This window comes from Zonotrichia leucophrys, chromosome 14 (assembly GCF_028769735.1).
Source record: "Zonotrichia leucophrys gambelii isolate GWCS_2022_RI chromosome 14, RI_Zleu_2.0, whole genome shotgun sequence".
In the NCBI taxonomy this organism is placed as follows: Eukaryota; Metazoa; Chordata; class Aves; order Passeriformes; family Passerellidae; genus Zonotrichia; species Zonotrichia leucophrys.
Window position 1 is genome coordinate 7,501,533 of NC_088184.1, and position 19,193 is coordinate 7,520,725.

The 19,193-nt window shown below is 41.9% G+C and overlaps 2 protein-coding genes across 2 annotated transcripts; both read left to right on the forward strand.

The window, feature by feature from the left end:
• On the forward strand, positions 1–3,979 carry LOC135454235 (transmembrane protein 238-like). The gene is made up of 2 exons (XM_064726172.1): positions 1–494; positions 3,039–3,979. Exons 1-2 carry the CDS (start codon positions 109–111, stop codon positions 3,046–3,048), a joined length of 396 nt encoding a protein of 131 aa, XP_064582242.1. The 5' UTR covers positions 1–108; the 3' UTR covers positions 3,049–3,979.
• A 2,831-nt stretch (positions 3,980–6,810) lies between these two features.
• RRN3 (RRN3 homolog, RNA polymerase I transcription factor) lies at positions 6,811–18,111 on the forward strand. Its single transcript, XM_064726167.1, has 18 exons — positions 6,811–6,933; positions 7,062–7,165; positions 7,640–7,696; positions 8,521–8,610; positions 8,702–8,831; positions 9,275–9,334; positions 9,794–9,857; positions 10,329–10,398; positions 10,884–10,982; positions 11,574–11,669; positions 12,105–12,240; positions 13,010–13,140; positions 13,756–13,886; positions 14,664–14,848; positions 15,135–15,243; positions 15,658–15,810; positions 16,024–16,111; positions 16,509–18,111. The coding sequence occupies exons 2-18, from the start codon at positions 7,073–7,075 to the stop codon at positions 16,665–16,667; spliced, it is 1,851 nt and encodes a 616-aa protein (XP_064582237.1). The 5' UTR covers positions 6,811–6,933; positions 7,062–7,072; the 3' UTR covers positions 16,668–18,111.
• Positions 18,112–19,193: the final 1,082 nt, after the last annotated feature.

Sequence of the window (19,193 nt, forward strand, 5' to 3'; positions counted from 1 at the left end):
CGCACCTGCCCGGGTGGGAGGGCGCGGCCCGGCCCTGCCCTCAGGTGGGCGCCGCCCTCGCCTCCCCTCAGGTGCGCGCGGCCCGAGGCGGCGGTGGCGCCGCTCCCGATGGCGGCCCCGGGCGGGCTGGGCCGCTGCGTGGCCGCCTTCTGGCTGGCGCTGGCCTTCGACGCGGTGGGGCTGGCGGTGCTGCTGGCGGGCGTGTTCGCCGACGTGTTCTTCTCCGACCTGCTCATCTACGCGGGCGGCATCGGCATCTTCCTCAGCCTGGTCTGGTGGGTGTTCTGGTACGCGGGCAACCTGGAGGTGCCGCTTGAGGAGCTGCGGGACGACGTGGGGCTGCCGGCGCCCAAGGGCCGCGGGGACACGCTGCTGCGGCGGCTCGTGAACGGCGTCAGCCTCCGCCTCACGGCCGCGCTCGCCCCCGCCCGCCCCGCCGAGATGGAGCTGCAGCGCGCCCGGGGCCCCCGCGGCCGCCACGCCGAGCCCGGCAGGTGAGAGAGAGCGGGACGGGACAGCGAGGGGAGAGCGGCGGCGAGCGCCGGCTTCGGCCAGAGCTCGGGAGGGCTGTCCTGCCCCAGATTCGGTGGAACACCTGCTAGGTTAAACCACCTGCACGCAGCTGAGTTCTTAAAATAAAAGTAGTGGGGAATCTTTCTCAGCTCGGGTGGTAAAAAAACGAGTGGGAAAGATTGCACAAGTGGGATTAGGGCGGGAAGACACTTCCTGTCGCCGTCTAAGAACGGAGCGGGCGAGCAGGAGCGGAGCCCGGGCAGGGCGGTGGGGCTGCGTGCGGAGCTGCTGCCAGGGAGCAGCACAGGAACCGTGGGGCTCTGGACTGTTCTCACAGCAGCCAAACGCTGCCAGAAATGGCCATTAACCACCGCCCCACACGAGCTCTTGCGAGGGGAAGCCCCCTCGTTAGCACCATGAAATGTTGCTTTACTGGAGAACAAGAAAGGTGAAATGCTGACTTGGATTTAACTTGGGGACAGAGCTGTAGGTAAGAGGTTGAAACTCACAAATGCAATCATCAGTTAAACTGTTTGTCTTGAACCTCAGTCATCTAGAAAAGATGTGATAATACCTGATGTGTAAAGGAAGTGTCTTGATCCTATTTCAAAGAATGGTTGAAGAACATGAAGCTCTTCAATACACCCTAGTATATTCATTTAGGAAGAAGGCATGCTTAATGCCTTAAAAATGTGTGTGGGGAAAAAAGTCAAGCCTTCACTTCCCTATGTAAAATCCTCTGTTGAAGGAACTGTAAACAGTTTTGTACTGTTTGAACTGTTCAAGGATTCTAAACATCTCGCTGTTCTGATTCACTATGTACAAGATCAACTTTTCCTGCTCCTCTTTGAAACTAAATTCTGAAGACAGTGTTGATTTACAGAAAAGTTCATGTGAAAATCGTCTTCTTTCATGAAAGCTATGAAATTTTTTATTGGGAGAAAGTTTTAACAGTAGGGAGATTGAGTATAGATAATTATTCCTTAATAGAAAACTTGTAAGAGGCAGGAAATAATAGCAGCAACACAACTTTCAAAGATTGTTACTTGCTCTTTAGTTGATTATTAACTACACCTGCAATTACCAAACAGGCTGTTGAAAATGAGCCATTCTATTTTCTCTTTTTTTTTCTGAAATGGGTCTAAAATTGGCAGGTCCCTATTTGCAGGGAAAGATTTGCATTTATAAATGACTGTGCAGAACCATTCCATGGCAATTGCAGGTATTGAGCTCAGTGGATAACCTGCTATCTCTGTAGATGCAATGTGTGTACATGGATATGTTTTCTGTTTTAATGAACTCCTAGTAGTGAAAGTTATCCACTATTTTGAAATATTTCAAATCTTATTCCTGATTGTAATTAGATTTATATGTCCTATAGGGATGTATAAATAAATAAATAGTGATTTAATATAAAATATCCCAGCAGCTTCTGTTGCTACAGTAAACAAACTTCAGTAATGGTAATTCAGAAGGAACCAAACAGGAGGTGTACAGCAGTTACGTTATGGATTGGAACATAAACTCTTTGATTTTACTTGCAAGGTGAAACAAAGGATAACAAATGGTTTCACCTTGAAAGATAATTTAGAGTTCCCTTTTGAAGTAAGTTCACCTAAAGTATCTTAGAACTTCTCGTAAACAACTGTCTGATTCAGATCATTCCTTGCTGATAGACCAAATCCTCTCCCCATCAGGAGATATTTATGAACTTAACCAAACGGGTTAAACATGTTTGGGCAGATATTGTCTGCACGAGGAGGAAAAAGCCACCACCACACACACACATTCAGAAAGGAAAAAACAACCAAAAAACCCAAACAAACAAACCCCAAAACCACCACATGCACAAAAAATTTCTCCCCTCAAAAAAACCCCAAAGAAACATAAAAAAAACCCCAAACCAAACAAAAACAACCAAACACTACACGTTGTTCTGATCTCCTGTCTTGAAAATTATTTTCTAGAGAAAGGAGAGAATTCTCATTATATGCAATGCTTTTATTGAAGGAATAACAAATAGATTAGGATCCTCAAGCCTGAAAAGAGATGCAGAATCTAAAGTGTTCCAGGGGTCTATGCAGTCACTATGGGGCAGGTATGAAGTGCTTCCCTCCCAAGGCAAGGCAGGAACAAACTGTCCTGTGCTATGTGACTGAAATGTGGGATTACTTGATGTGGGACAGATAAAAATTGACTGATTCAAAAATCCAGAGGACAAACCAGAAGATATATGATAATATAAAGAGAATATGTTTGGCTCAGGCAGACCTGGGGCAGTTGATATCCTGAGGAAATATTGTGTATTTGATATCCTGAGAAAATGTTGTGTATTTCAGTGGGACATCACACTTGGCCACTATTGGAGATGGGCTGGTGACTTGATCTTTTCTTTGGGTCCCAATTGGCTGTTAAACATGAGGAAAAGTACTTTTAAGATTGAAGTTAAGTAACAGTTTAGAGTTATATGGCCACTTGTTCTAAGCCTATTTTGGAGTAACCTTTTCTTCATGTGTTACCTTCAGGATCTGTTGAAGACACGACTAATGAAGTTACTGCCCCAAAAAGTGGGGGAAATGCTGCAAATTATGGAAGGAGATTCCCTACCCCAAACAGTAGGATTCTGTCATTGTGGAATAACCTCTGCAAGCATTGTGGACTCTCCATGAAATGGACACGTGGAACCATGTCTCTGCCAAAAGCACCTGTTTCAGTGTTGGACTGGATATGCTTTGAAATTATGAAAAAAGATCTCACAAAATCACTTTAAGAAGTGAGAGCTAAAAGAGAATTGAACCTGATTCACTGAAAAATCAGTGCAGCTTGTCATATAGTTGGTTTTATTGTTGTAATTATTATTATTATTTTTAATAACCTGAAAGGTTTGGATAAAAAGCTCTTGCACGACGAAAAGCTCTTGCACTGTTTTTTACCAAGGTCTGGAAGTTAAACTTACTGTGAATTTTTATAATGCCAGTGCAATACCTTTGTTTGTAAGGGTGCTTTTAAAATGTGTATATTAAACTGTGGATGCAAAGCTGCAAATGTAGTAGAAGTTGTTTATAGTGTAAATACACAATTTACAGTGTCTCTTTTAAAAAGTTTCATTGTTATTCTGAAATAACCTGGAATCTGAGATTTTATAAATAGACAAATAACACCAGTGGTGTGAGCATACAAGTACATTCTTTGTAGTTACAAATGATGTAATATGATGACTTGCAAGAGGCATTTTTAGTCCAGTGATGTTGGAAATTATTTTCCTAATGCTGAAGCATTTGAGAGAGGAAACATGACCAAAAGAAACTCTCTTGATTAACAAGTACTCCAAGGCATTATTAAACATTAACAAACAGTACCTGGAAAATCATTTATATTAATGCTAGTGATACCTAAAATTGAGTTAATGATAAAATTGTGTGGAGAATTTCCTCAGGAGTTCTTCTGGTTTTGAATTAACACTAAGAGTTTGGTGCCACCATCAGCAAATACTGATAGGTCTTAAAATTTCAATGCACAATTGTTCTATGCCACACCTCATTGAATACTAGAGGTGGAATTAAGGAAATATTTACTAAGAACGCTGTGGCTGTACTTCCTTATGAACTCTTGAAATGTCTTTTAGTATTTTCTTGTAAAATTACTGGAGTAACTTCTTTTTTATGGCATGTTCTCATTTTTAAATGTTTTCCAAATGCTCTATCTTTTAACAAATTCAGAAGAACACTGAACTTGAAGGTCTGCAGTGTGATTTCTCCTTTACTATCTGCAGTTTTTAGGAGGTGTATGCAATTTGTTCCCTCCTTTTAATGGAACTGCAATGTGACACCACTGCAGTGTTACAATGGCCTGATTAAAAAAACCAAACAAGCTCCTCCCTTAAAACCTGTAGATCAGATTTCATTTGCTATAATTTTTTTCATTTCATTTTTCTGAACAGAAAGGAATGCTTTTTCTGATTCTCCATAGTTTCACTTTCAAAGTGAATTATGAAATATGCTATTTAATAAGTGGAATGATTACTAGTAGCTATAAATTAAGCTAAAACTCATATATGTAGTTCACATACTTATTCTGTGAAAACCAAAATTTTCTATTCAGGTGTTGCAATAATAATTACTAGAGTGAATTGAGCAGGCTTTTGCATTCCTTGTATATTACAGTGTAATTAATCCTAAATCTAATATCAGTACTTAATGATTGTTGCATAAGATGGTAGCTAGAGTGCAATTTCACTCAGAAGTTATGTGGAATTCCAACTAGTTTACTAGTATGAATAGGATGAGTTTTAAAAATGCAATGTAGGAGCTGATCCATCAGTTAAGGAGCTTGTTAAGCACAGAAAAGCACCAAAGCAGTAGAAGGTTGCTGAGATGGTGAGTCCAAGCAAGGAGACACACTGTACTTGCTGTGGAGCAGTGATACCTGTTGTAAGTATTGTAACTATTTTCTTTTTGAAAATGCATCCAGTTACTGTTTCATGCAATCAATTTGCCTTCTAAACCAGGAAGGCTAATACTAAACACAAACTGGAATCATCTGCAGTTACACATTAACAAATATTTTAACACTCTTTTAGTTTCATGATATCCTTATCAGCTCTGCTCAATGCAGCACAAAGTCCATTCAAAGAACTTCTACATTGTTGACTGGAAGGAAGCTCTTGGACATGTTTAGGACTGCTTGCTGTTATGTGACCAGAGTTGTACAGCTAAAATAATTCCTCTAGCCATTGAGGAAAGCGCCATGCATGCTTTTTAAAATCTTAGCCAAAATCACAAAGAACCAAACTAGTTCCAGAAGCGTGGCTACAGGAGTCTTTTCCATCTAGTTAAGTCTTAAAACTAGCTCAAAATGTCATCCTACATTCCACTAAAGGAAAAATGCCAATCCCCAGCTTCCAACTATGTCGATGGATTAAATGCTCGTTAGACTTAAAACGTGGACTGCTTCTAATGGAAGTTTTCTTGTGGTGTATAGTGTCTGCTTAAATGGGAACATCTTCATCAGGGAAAGATTAAATTATTTGTAACACCTACAAAAATCTGTTTGGTGTGACTTGCGAGAGTTGCTGGGAGCGATGTAATTATTACAGTAGGAGTTTGTGTAGAAAAGAAGTATAAGTGTATACCAAGTAGAGAGGGCTAAGGTCAAATCCTGGCACGTGTTGCTAGTTTGTGTGAGTAGGTGAAGTAAATTTTACATATTCAGCCAAAGTAAGCTTTGAGCAGAATGGAAGTTACTGAAGAACTACACAGGAAATACAAGTCTCTGTTCATACTTACCTGGGTTGCTCTAGCAGTAGAATTTGTGTATGTATACAATCTTTGGGAGCAAAACCAATTACTAGCTTGAGACAGAAAAGTCCGTAACATATTTTGTTCAATGACTGGTGCTTTAATATAGACCTAGTCTGCACAGGGAGGATGAAGACATCCAGAAATCTCACCTGAAGTTCCTGTGCCTCTGTTCTAGCAAATCCATTATTACTTCCCAAGGTCAAACTCCGCTTTTTTGAGGGCAGATTCTTGGCCCTCTTTAATCTCAATTAAGTTGTTCGGACCATTTAGTTTACTCCTTCGGATTGCAGTTTTTAGTTGATAACGCAGGCTGGCCGTGCCCTTGGTGTCACCTGTGCTGTGAGGGGCTGCCAGCGACTCCCGCCGCTCACGGCGAGCTGCCCAAGGGGCTGGGGAGCGCTCGCTTGTGAACCATCCCGGGATGGGAATAAATCTGGATTTCTGCTCACGCACCCCGGCACGCTGGGAGTCAGTGTTAAAGCCAGAACGGTGACGAACGTAAAGCTTCCCGCTCTTTCTGCCCGGCTTCACCCCCGCGTACGGGGAGAGAAACGATCTCTCCGCGTCCCTGTCCGGCTGCCTCGGTCAGGCCGCACCACGGCGGGCAGGGGCAGCGCCGCGGCTGCTCCCTCCCGGCGCTCAGTGGAGCCGCCCTGCTCCTCCGGGCCCGCTCCGTGCCCACTCCGTGCCCGCTCAGTGGAGCCGCCCGGCGGCGCCGCTCCGTGCCCGCTCAGTGGAGCCGCTCCGTGCCCGCTCGGTGCCCACTCCGTGCCCGCTCAGTGGAGCCGCCCGGCTCCGCGCCCGCTCCGTGCCCACTCAGTGGAGCCGCCCGGCGGCGCCGCTCCGTGCCCGCTCAGGGGAGCTGCTCCGTGCCCGCTCGGCGGTGCCACTCCGTGCCCGCTCAGTGGAGCCGCCCGGCGGCGCCGCTCCGTGCCCGCTCAGTGGAGCCGCCCGGCGGTGCAGCCCGGCGGTGCGAGGGGCGGTGCCGCCCGGCGCGGTTTCCGCCCGGCCGCGCAGTTTCCGCCGGAGCGGCATGTGGCGGCGCGGGCAGCCGGGACGCGCCGGGCGCGGGGCAAGGCGCCGCTGGCCCCGGTAGCGGGGGCGCGGCCGCCGCCGCAAGGCAAGAGGGGGCAGCGGGAGGGACCGTCGGGAGGGGAGCAGCAGCTCCCGCGGCTCTCGCTGCCGAGGAGGGGCCCGAGAGGTGCCCCGGGCCTCCGAGCGGTGCTCACGCGGCTTCCCCTCCCGCAGGCGCCGTGACCATGCTGGGAGCGGACGAGTTCATCAGCTCCCCGCCCAGGAAGACGGTGCGGTTCGGGGGGACCCTGACCGAGATCCTGCTTAAGTACGAAAAGGTGACTGCGGCTTCTCGGGGCGCTGCGCCGTGTCCGGGCTGCTGTTCCTGGGGTCGTTCCGTGGGAAGCCTCGTTTCGCCTTACGCAGGACCGTGCCTGAAGGCTTAGAGGAAAAAATTGAGGGTGGCTGAGCGTGGTAGGCTTGTGCCAGGCGGTATTGCTGTGCGAGCGAAAAGATTTCCCCCGTGAGTCAACCTGGGTGGCTGGGTGCGTGTAAAGCCTGGCTTATGCTAAGTGTGCCCGGGATCCAGCTGTGTCTGCAGGAGAGCAGCTGAAAATGAGCCAGCAGCCTCGGCTGTCTTCTGGACAACACCCTGTTACTGCTGCTTCGGCTTTCCTGAGCTGGCTGTCTTGTATTCTTGATGTACCTGTTCAGTACTTGGTTGTTCAGATACATTGATGAAATTGTTAGTTTTTACTGAAAAAGAAAAAAAAAAAAGAAAGTAATTGGTTTATTTTTGCTTCCCGTGCTAGGGTGACACCACAGATTTTGAGTTGTTAAAACATCAGCTGTCAGATCCAGACATAAAGGTAAGACTTCCATAGTCAGGGGTCTGATGATTTAAAGTTCGTCTGTCTGAGTGTAATCACCAGACAAGTCATTCTGGTGCTTACACTAATCCTTTGCTTTAAATTGTATTTAACAGCTTTTTTTCTTTGCAGAAACCATCAGAATTAAAACCCTAAATGGGAAAAAAAAGTCTATTTATACATATCTGTATATGCAGGATCTTTATAAATGGTGTCTCATACTTAGTGACTCTGCTCTACCCTTTGAGTCTGTCTTTGTTCCAGATACCATCTTTTTAGGTCACTGATGCTTGATTATAGAGACACTTCTGTAGATCAGACTGTGGTTTCTGACTTTCATAGCATTAAAGTTGCATTGAATTTTACCCTCTGTTCTCACTAAATCTGGTTTCATTAGGCAGTAACATACATATGCATTTAGTACAGAAGTATTGTTTCACAGCTCTTCTGTATAGCTGTGAGTACCTGCCACATTTGCTGTTTCAAGACTTGAGTTTCCCTTCTGCTTAAACTACAGCAAAAGAGAAAAGAAAATGATGATGGAATACCATTTGTTTTAAGTTCTGTGTGAGGGAGGTTTCATGCCTTCCTCAGTCTGACTGAAGCCTTCATGGCAGGCTGTTGGTTGAGGAGTTGGCATGAATAGATTCTGCATTCAAGAACTTCCATTGGTGAGGGCACAAACCGAAATTCCCTTCATGTTAAGTGTGAAAGCAATTTCTGTTTACAGTCTTAATCTTTGACTTCTAAGGATTTTGCTATTTTCTGCTACTAGGTAGTACTGTTTATTGAAATAGTTACCTATTTTTTCTGCTTATTCTAAGGATGCCCAGATCATTAACTGGCTGCATGAATTTCGAGCTTCTGTTGCATATTTGACCAAAGAGCTTGGACAACTGGTCAACATTTTGCTGGTAAGTATCTGTTTGTTTGCTACATGGGAAGATTAAGAGTTTAGTACTCAAAATATCCTTCTTTGACATCTTGATCTTTGTTTACTTTTAGAAGCTGCCATGGTTGAGAAGGAGCCGAGAGGTAGTGGAAGAATATCTGGGTTTTCTTGGCAACCTTGTGTCAGCACAAACTGTCCATCTCAGGCCCTGCCTCCGGATGATCGTGGCACAGTTTGTGCCCCGTAAGTTACTGCTCTCTTACTCAGCTTTGTTTGCTCATCAACATCCCTGGTAGAGAAGTTCTGTATAAATACAGCCCTAACACAATTAATTATTGGGTTATTGAGTTTTTTGCATGTTGGTTGTCATACAGACAGTTTTCTGTACCTAGATTTTAGAAGACATATTCTAGGTTCTAATACAGATCCTGTTCTGAAGATGTCATGGAAATGAATGAACTGTATAATATTTTTACTACTAAAAACCAAAAGCTGAAGTGTGAGGATCATGTCAGATGTTCTCAAGAACCTCCTGGTTTTGTAAATAAAACACTCTTTAAGAAAGTCTTGTGGCTAATTTTGATGTTTGAGTCCTGGTGGAGACTGTTATTCAGTGTGTTTGCTATTGAATTTGTTACCTATAAGATTTATACGATTTTCATATAATAATCTCATTTTTTTGCTAGCTCGAATAACCATCAGAGAAGATGATGTGGATATTTCAGATTCTGATGATGATGATGAAAGTGAGTACAAAGGATATAGATATATATGCTGCTGTAGTGCCTTTACTAAAAAAGTATCCAGTGCATGCAATTTTTTCCAAAATTAATTGAGCTGAGTTCAAGTAAACCATGAAGAAACATCCTTAAATTCCCAGGTCAAAGACTTTCTTGTACTCGAATCAATGGTGTGCTGACCCACTCCTTATTACTTTGAAACCATTCCTGTTGGTGCAGTATCTGTAGGAATAGAATGCATAGGGAAACATTTGTAGTCCTAGATTGTTTCAAAGCCACAGAAAAGTCAGGAGCTGTTTGGTTTCTAATTTATTTACCTCAAGATACACCCCTGCAAAAGAACATTTTGGCAAATGCAGTTTCCTTGGGAATCTTTCCATTGTGTAGTTGATATGAACTGTTTTTACTGGTTCCTGATTTAGTTTTCTGTAACCAAGTGCATGAGAATTGTTTTTCTTTCTCTAGACATTTCTGCAAACTTCGATACATGCCACAGAGCATTGCAAACTGTTGCCAGATACGTTCCTTCGTAAGTACAGAATCCCTTGGGCTTGTGTGCCCTTCCCTTGCAGATTTCAAGCTTGGGAGCTTGGGTTTTTTCCTCTTAATTGGAAGTATAACACTTCATTTCATTGCATGATTTTCCCAGTATTCACTAGCTGGTAGAATGCTTTATACAAACATTATGAAGTTTCTGTCAGGCATCAGCAGCTGAAAATCCTGTTAACAGAAATGGGAAGTAGGAGAAGTGTTGATAGTGGCTTCTGTATTCTATATTCTGTAGTGATATTTGAAGTGGCTTCTAACAAGTGCATTGTGAAAGTTTGCCACTTTTTATCTGTCCAGTGATCCTTGCCAAACCACATTTTATACAATTGCTTACCTTAAAATAAAGTTCCTTTGAAATAAGCTTGTTCCAGTACATCTTTAGAGTGCTGGAGATAAATATTTGCCAACCTATAACTTTTAGGTCTGATTTTTGGTTTTTAATTATTTATAGGACACCACAGTTTCTCATGCCGATACTTGTGGAATTCTTTCCTTTCATTAATAAATCAGAAAGAACTCTGGTAAGAGCTGTGATTATTTTTGTTGATTTGTTCATCTGTTTATCTAAATATATAAATGTTCTGTATAGTATTACAACTGATTTGATGGCAGTCCATGCAGATTTTTCAAGAATTTGTTATATATATGATAATTACATATATAATATCCATGTATGGGGTCATGTCTGTTTATTGTAAGGCTGTCCAAGCATTCTGAGTTCCTTGTGCACAAGCATTGTGCTCATCTTTAATGACATCACCACATATTTGTTTTCACTGGATTGCTTTCTTAATCAGTGCACTCCATGGACCTCCTTGATGAGGAGTCTCAGGTTGTCTTGTTTATTAGTTAATACATTAACTTTCTCTTGATTGAACACAATCCGTTTAAACCTATTTCTGGGTCTTTAGGTAACAAATTAAAACACTTTGTTTTCTAGAAGTCCTTTGCAGAATGTGACTTTCTGTTAACGCTATTATTGATACCAATTAATTTTGTGTTATAGGAATGTTATGTCCATAACCTGCTGCGAGTTACTGTGTACCTCCCAACTCTGAGGCTTCAGATTCTGGAGCTTATTATTGAAAAGCTGCTGAAGTTGGATGTAAGTTTATTCTGTGTTATATTTTATGGAAGATTGGCATTAAAATACACAGAGTAGGAAATGAAATACACTTCATTATTAGACTCTACAAAAAATGCCCTTGTGATCATGGGTATAAACCCAGGCAAATTTACACTTCATTCCCAGGATAAAGGTGTTCCCACAGCTGAGGGTAACTGTGGTGTGTGCTGTTACAGCCTGCCTGGTGTCTCTGCTGGAATCCAAATAACTGTCATGTGGTGATCAGTGCTAATGTGAATGTGCTTCCCTTTGTGTGCTTGATTGGTTTTGTCATCTCTTTGAAGTAAATTGTCCTAAAAAAAGGCAGGATCACTGTAAACAATCCTGGCTTTTTGCCTCACTGTGTAACAGTCTGGGCCAAGCAGATGCTGCAGGGTAAAGTTTCAGAAAGTTTGGAGTGTACATTTGTGTATAGCACATCATTCCTTTATAAAATGTTTATTTAGTTCAAGACAAAATCCACTCAAGAACTTACTCATGTGGTCATGTATTTTATAGAAATAATAAAATACCTGATTTCATATTATTGTCATGGTTTTATAGAAATTAATTTCTTGTTTGGATCTGTAGGTTAGCACTCCACAGCAAGATATTGAAGATGCTGAAGAAACTGCCAATAACTGTGCTAGTGAGGAAAAATCTACAGAGGAGGGACTTTTTGACATGGTTGGTTATCTTGTCCTATTAATTTTTTTTTAGTAAAATTATCACTGCTGAAGTGGCAATGAACTAAGTGTAGAAATTCATTATTAGTTTGCTGTTACTGCACTGCACACTGCTCTTGAAACCTGAACAGCCAACAAATGATTAATGTGTTCTCAGGTATTGGCTTTATTCATGTAAACACCCAGTGCTACATCCAGCAAATCAATTTCATTATGTGAAAACACAAGCAGCTGTGCAATAAAGCTAGTTAAAGAATTCATGATACTTGGCTTAGTGTGCAAAAATGTGCTTATACTGTATAATGAGATACTGCTTGTTAAAAAAAAGATGAAATTTAGCATATTGCTGAAAGATAAACTTAGCTTGACTTTTCCTGTAATTACTGTCTCTGTGATTTGTGTATTTAAAAGCTGCATGTGCCATTTTATCTACCAGGAGGAAGATGAAGACAGAAAAGGAAACAAAGCTGTCTCTCCCAACATTGAGAGAATGGCCCATCCTCTTGCAGAGCGCCTGGACATCCTGATGACCATCCTGTTCTCCTACATCAGAGATGTTTGCCATGTGGATGGTGAGAACACTTGCTCTCTAAACCAATTTGTTGTTTTGCTAACAAGTAAACACATAAGAGGAGTTCTTTCTCTGTGTACTGTGAGATAAAGCAGAACTGTCCATCAGCAGGCTGTAGTTCACATTCCAGCCTCTGCCCAGTGCTGGGAGAGGTACAGTGAGGACTTCAGAGGTTTAGTCTTCGCTTGGAGACATTCTGATTCCATTAACATGATACTGTATCCAAACTGTAGTAGGGTGTAAATGTTTTTATCATTTGCTCTACTTGAGTGTTAGAATTATGGATCCTTTCAACATCACAAGATTTGGAAGTAGATCAGAACAACCAGACACATCAATCAATTGCCTTTGTTGCAGGAGAAAGAAGAATAAAGAAATATCTTTCACTGTTATGTACTAAGGGTTTGAATTCTTCAGATTTATGTATTTAGAAACCATTATGCTGTATCTTCTTCACATAAGTCAGGTGATTTATTTGTGGGGTTTTTTTCTTGCTCTTCTAAGCTAACACATTATTGCAAAGTTTGCATGTCTAGCAGCTTTATATATGTGCACACTCACACAGAGAGATTCTTCATTTACACCACCATAAAAAGCAGTAGAATTGTACACCTGGATTTTTAGATGTCAGATAAACTGAGAAGTCAGGCTGACAGTTTTTCTTTACATATTCTTACTGGTGTAGAAAGATATAAATACCACTTCTGCAGCATGAGGGCAGGAAAAAACCCCTGAAATGGCTCATTTTCTTCTGTTTCTTTGTTGTGTAGGCAAGCTGGACATCAACAACACGAAGGATTTGTATCGGGATCTGGTTTCTGTTTTTGACAAGCTCATTTTACCAACCCATGCTTCGTGTCATGTACAGTATTTCATGTTTTACATCTGTAGCTTTAAATTGGTGAGTAAAAGCTGGTTTTAAAATGCAGTGTCCTCTGTCATTTCTGCATCTTTGTTTTGGTTTTCTTTTACAAAACAGTTTTCTCTGCTGCAATTCTACTCTGAAGATAGCAAGTACATTAGTATGTTCACTTTCTTTTCCTTCTCTGTTTCCTTTCTTTTTCTTTATGGTTGCTCTTCCCATGTTGTTCATAAACCACTTACAGATGGAATCTTAGCAAGCGTGAAGGAACAAACTTGGTTAAAACTGATCTCTTTGACAAGAATCAGTTGGACTCTTGCACCCAGGACATGGATGCAAATTTCTTCAGCATCCCAAACTATTGCAGAGATGCTGTCTGTTAGCTCTTTGATTTGAAAATTGTGTCTGCTGTTAGTTGTTCCCCCACCCCTCCATTATCCCATCTCTCTCAACAAACTGTTCTTTCTTTTACAACTGAGTATAGAAAAAGACACAGAAATGAGTGCTCTTCCATCATGTGTAGGTGTGGTTATTTACTGCAGTTATAGGTAGATTTTTGTAATGGTTTGAATGTGGAAATTATGGGAATTGAGTATTAGGAATCTCTTGATTAAACAATGTCATCTCACAATGTCTGTGTATCTTTTTTTCCAGGGGTTGGCTGAAGCATTTTTAGACCATCTTTGGAAGAAACTGCAGGATCCAAACAATCCTTCAGTAATCAGGCAGACTGCTGGGAGTTATATTGGCAGCTTCTTGGCAAGAGCTAAATTTATTCCCATTATGTAAGTTGTTTTCATACATGAGCAGAACCAAACAATTCATGTTATTGTGGAGCTTAAGTAGAGAATTGGGGTTCTATTCCCACTGCTTTGTCAGTAAGCCTGAATCAAGGGTCTTGTTTGTCCCTTCAACAATACTGGTTCAGTATTGTCTTGAAGCTTCCAGGAAAACACATCCAGGATGCAGACTGATGATTGCTGAGCTTCATGGCTTGCTGTTTAGGGCTTCACTAACCAAGAAGTGCTGAGCAGGGGTAGGTTGTGCTGACTTCAGGCAGTCATGGATTCCCAGTATCTGATGTTTTCAGTACCCAGTGTTAGGCACTTTCTGCAGGCACTGGAACAGGGAGGTCATTTGTTCTACTGTTTTGATAGAGAATGGTTAAAGTGTCTTCCTTTTTAAGTACACATTCTGTATTTTTGTGCTGTTCAGGGTGGGTGTGGTGACTTTAACATCGGAGTTAGTTGGATGCTGGAATTACCTGGTGGACATGGGAGGCATTGCTCTCTATTACCTGTAACCAAGGATTCTGGTTGTTTACTGTGTGTTCATGGATTCATCTCTTCTGGCATCCTGTCCTTTCACCTTTGGGGTTTTCAGTGCTGATTGATTCATTTTAATGCTGAGATAAAGGAAAAAAACTCAGAATCGTTTTTCTACAAAGAGATTTTCTTACTGATGTTCTTATAACCACTGAGATTCTTGAATATTTGTTGAACATCTTTTCTACACCATTTCAGGTGTTATTTTTACACTTCTTTTTTCTCCCTGCACTACAGTACAGTAAAAGCATGTCTGGATCTTCTGGTGAACTGGCTGCATAAATACATTGACAATCAGGATAAAGGAGCTAATGCCTACTGTGATGTAGCTCTCCATGGGCCATTCTATTCCACGTGTCAGGCAGTGTTCTATACACTTATTTTCCGTCACAAACAACTTCTGGATGGAAATTTAAGGAAAGGTGAGCATATTAGGTTTGAAAGGATTCATTAGAAGTTTTACTGTTACTGTGTTTAATAGTGGTAAATTCAGTCAGGTATCTGATGGCAAGTTTATCTTGTTGTGCTCTAAATAAGATGACATGGTTTGCACACATGTTGGGGTCAGACCTCTACTGTGAGGGTGCCCCAGGATGTGCTTCTGTGGTGATATGCAGAGTGCAGACATGTCACACTGGAAATTCTTAGCAACTGAGTTCAGTTTATATGCTGTCTAACTTATATTTGCTAATTGTTCTTGTTTTGAAGGTCTGTCATATCTGCAGAGTTTAAACTTTGAGCGCATTGTCATGTGTCAGCTAAACCCCCTGAAGATTTGTATCCCTTCTGTTGTCAACTTGTTTGCTGCCATTACCAGGTACCTGCTCATTTACTTCAGTAGAGCTTGGTACAGGTTTTGTGTGTATCTAAAACCAGCACAGGGTTTTGTTAGGCACAGTCTTCAATATTACCTGAGACATAACACTGCCCATATTCCAGGTGGGAAAAGTTTATTCCTAGGTCAGTTTCAATGGAATCCTGCAGTCCTATGACATGGATTGCTCTGTGTTAAGCCATTGTGGTTGTACTTGGAATAAAGTATAGGGGCTTAGAGGAAGAGAACAGACCCCTTACCTTATGACTATCTTGCAAGCTCCTAATATCAGCTGGAAAATGGAAGACAGAAGTAATATTTGTTAAAAAATAACTTTGTGTTTTCATACCATCCATCTGAAAATCTTGTTTTGGGTGTGCTGGAATGCTTATCTTTCCTTTATTCCCTTTTTTAAAGGAAATACCAGTTGGTGTTCTGCTACACCATTATTGAGAGGAACAACAGGCAGTTCATCCCCGTGGTGCGGAGCGGCACCGGGGGCGACCTTGTGCAGACCTGCACCAACCCCCTCGACAGCTTCTTCCCCTTTGACCCCTACATACTCAAAAGGTAGAACTGAAAAGTGAACAACTCCTTTGTGCCTTCTAGAAAATAATGAATACAGCCTGTAGGAAACTGACAGTGTTTCTGCCATTCACTTTCCTCCCTGATCCTTTGTACCTTTCATATTCTGCATTTTAACCAGATTGTCAAAGGTTTAAATTAAAATGTGCCCCTACTGTGAATACAATAACTCATTCTGTGCTTTGTTTCCTCTCTCAGATCAAAGAAGACCATTGATCCTATGTATCAGTTCTGGGAAGAGCTGAGTGCTGAAGATCTTGAGGATCTGAAGAAACCCATTAAAAAGGTAATCTTCCCTGATCCAAACACAGTTCAGCTATCAGCTGCTTTTATTGCAGAATATATTTTTTAAGTAGATAAGAGTACACTATACATTTAGGGGAAACTGGGCTGAAATTTGGAAGCTTTAGGAATTGATCCATTCTTGCCGTGGGAGCACTTTTCCCTCTCCTGCAGCACAGGAGCCATCTGAAAGCTTTATAAATGTGCTCAGAAAATGGACATAGTTATGTCAGTGGGAAATCCACCCTGTAGATGTCGTTCAGTTCCCATATTACATAATCAGTGTACATCTAATTCTCTTACCATTCCAAGTGGTTGTGGCAGTCACAGTGTAAATCCAGGTCTCTATTAAGATTTGACAGTATCTTCCTACTCTCACTGATCCTTTTACATTTTTGCAGGGTACTTCTGAAGATGAAGACGATGACTTTTTGAAAGGAGAAACTCCTCAAAATGATGGTGTGGTGGAAATTGCACCACATTCTTATGAGTCCAACACACGGAGCCCTGTGAGCAGCATTGGCTCCCCTGCAGACTGTTACGTGCCATACCCACTGTGACATGGGCAATCAGAAGGGAAAGTGTGGAATAGGTTGAAAATTGTGTGCAATGTTTTGCTCTGGAAAGAGACTTGAGCTCAACTTTCCAAACTGGCAAATGTTTTAAGTAACTACATTCAAGAAAAATTACTGTTTCTTAGTCATCAGATTTCTACAGATATGTTTAAGTAAAGCTATATGTTGCTAGAAAAGCTTAGAGAATAAATAGGGTGATATTTTACAAATTTCACATTGAAATGGTTTTTATGACTTAGAAGGATTTTTTTAAATAGTTTTTTCCAACTCTTCAAAACTTCTTTTACTAATGTTTCTCTACAAGGTTTTATGTATCAGGGGTGAAATTCTGGTGTTTCTTCCTGCAGATTTGTGTGGGGGCCAGAATTCCACTGTCAGTGTTCCAACTCTGATGACTTTTGGAGCTGGTTTCACAGTAATGGTGTAATCTCTTGTCCTAGGGTGCCATTTTTTGGCACCCAATGTGAGGCTTGAGAAAGTGGAAAGAAAAAACCTGTCCTGATTTAATTGGGTTTCACTTACTCTGTACTGGGTAAAGCAGTCAGTAGCCACATTGCTTGAAGCTGCTTTTTAGAGGGACCTCTATGGAAATTTCCTCTTAAATATGCCCTAAACCAGGAGATCCCTCAGTAGGCAGGGCATGAATCCAGTCTGGCAGTGGTTCTTCCACACACATCTCTTCAGCTTTTATTTCAGTAGAACCATGCTTGGTGAAGCCACTTGCTAGTGGGAAGTGTGCTCAGACAGAAACACTATCCCTCCTGAAATCTGTAGCTGACACACCTTTCCCAGCCAGGAAAGTTCAGACATGTGAAAGTGGTGGTTGTTGGAAGTGTTGAAAATGAGGGAGTAGCTGAATGTATTATTTGTAGATAGTTTTCTTTGGGGTGCTTGGGAAGCACTCCAAGACAGGTATTTATTTGCCATATTTGAACTTTATATGTGAATGCTGAAAATAGAAAAAAAAATCTTCCCTTATGGAAAGGACGTGATGGTGTCAGTGGTGTCCTTGTCCTTGTGTTGTCCATGTGTCTGTCAGTCAGTGTAGAGTTTCTCTACAGAGGTTTCTTGTCTTCTTTTCATGGTTGCTGGCTTTTAGATTTGAGTAAGAATATAAACAATGGGAAAAAAATAAATGTTATTCGTGTAACATTTAGTTGAAAATTTTATGTATTTAAGACTAAACTCCAGTTGCCCTGCATTAGAACTTGGAGGCGTTCAGGACAACGTTTTTATTTGGAGCCAATAAAGTTTGATGCAAAGAGTGCAGTTCTTAACATCCTTGAGAAAACCACATGTCTGTATGTAACTGAGGTGCCCTCTCTGGAGCCTGACTTCTCAAAGTTGGGGTGTTCATTCTGACAGATTGCAGAAATGAGTTTGGGGATGACACCGCAAAATTGTATAAACTGAGAAGTTTTGGTTTTAATTGTAGTCCTCTTTATTGTCAGTCCTCAGTAATAAACAATAGATTTCCATCTGAAATAATTGTATTTTCTCCTGGCACAGAAGAACCCTCAGAGCAGCAGCAGGGAAAACATCCTTTGAATGTTTGAAAGATGCCTTTCACATCGCAACACTTTCAGACACTACTTCCAAAATGAGGGTGTGGAAAACTTGCCCAGTTGTAATACTAGATATGTGATTCAGGAGCTTCCACATATCATGAAAAACAAAACAAAACAAAAAAACAGTAAACGTAATGTGCAGACATTGAACAGTCTGTACTCAAGTTACACAGTTTTAAGTGTTTCTGGAGTGTGTTTCACCTTTGCTGTGACAGCTCTGGTTTTCTCCATGTAATGGCAGGCAGGTGTGCTGGCAGGTGCTGGTGGTTTGCTAAAGAGACTTTGTAAATACCAACAGCTGTGAGAGGAGTGTTCATCCTGAGGTGCATTTTGTCTCACATGAGAAATGCATCTTTTGAAGAAAGCACTTATTCTACTATAGAAACATTAAGTCATAGAGTGGCCTGGGTTGGAAGGGACCTTAAAGATCACCTAGTTCCAACCATCCTGTCAGTGGCAGGGTCACCCTCTACCAGACCAGTTTGCTCAGAGCCCACTGCAACTGGGCCTGGAACACTTCAGGGACAGTTTATTCCTGTGAAATTGGATGGAAAGGCCGAGCTGGGGTCCTGGGCAGTTACTGTCGCTGGGCTGTGGGCAGGACCACAATCCCTGCAGGGTGAATTAACTGTGCTGCTGCCATCGTTACTCCTTGTAGTATCTTCCACAGACAACTGGAGGAAACAAACCCTGATCTTTGAGGAAAACCAGTTTTCTTTGGGATTGTCTGAAAATCCAGCTTGTGGTTGTTGGGCCAGAGGATGGTGGTGTGGAGACTGGCTTCTTCTCCCAAGTGCCCAGTAGTAAGACAAGGGGATGTAACCTTAAACTGTGCTGGGGTTAGTTTATGTTGGACGTTGGGAATGATTTCTTCACAGAGAGGGTGGAACGAGACATTGGAACGGGCTGTCCATTGGATGGTGGAATCACCAACCCTGGAGGA

Bases quoted from the DNA above. Each gene is read 5' to 3' on its own strand.
- LOC135454235 (XM_064726172.1), top strand. From the start codon at position 109: ATGGCGGCCCCGGGCGGGCTGGGCCGCTGCGTGGCCGCCTTCTGGCTG.
- RRN3 (XM_064726167.1), top strand. From the start codon at position 7,073: ATGCTGGGAGCGGACGAGTTCATCAGCTCCCCGCCCAGGAAGACGGTG. The intron at 9,335-9,793 runs GTGAGTACAAAG...TTCTTTCTCTAG, and splicing joins TTCTGATGATGATGATGAAA to ACATTTCTGCAAACTTCGAT. The intron at 9,858-10,328 runs GTAAGTACAGAA...AATTATTTATAG, and splicing joins GTTGCCAGATACGTTCCTTC to GACACCACAGTTTCTCATGC.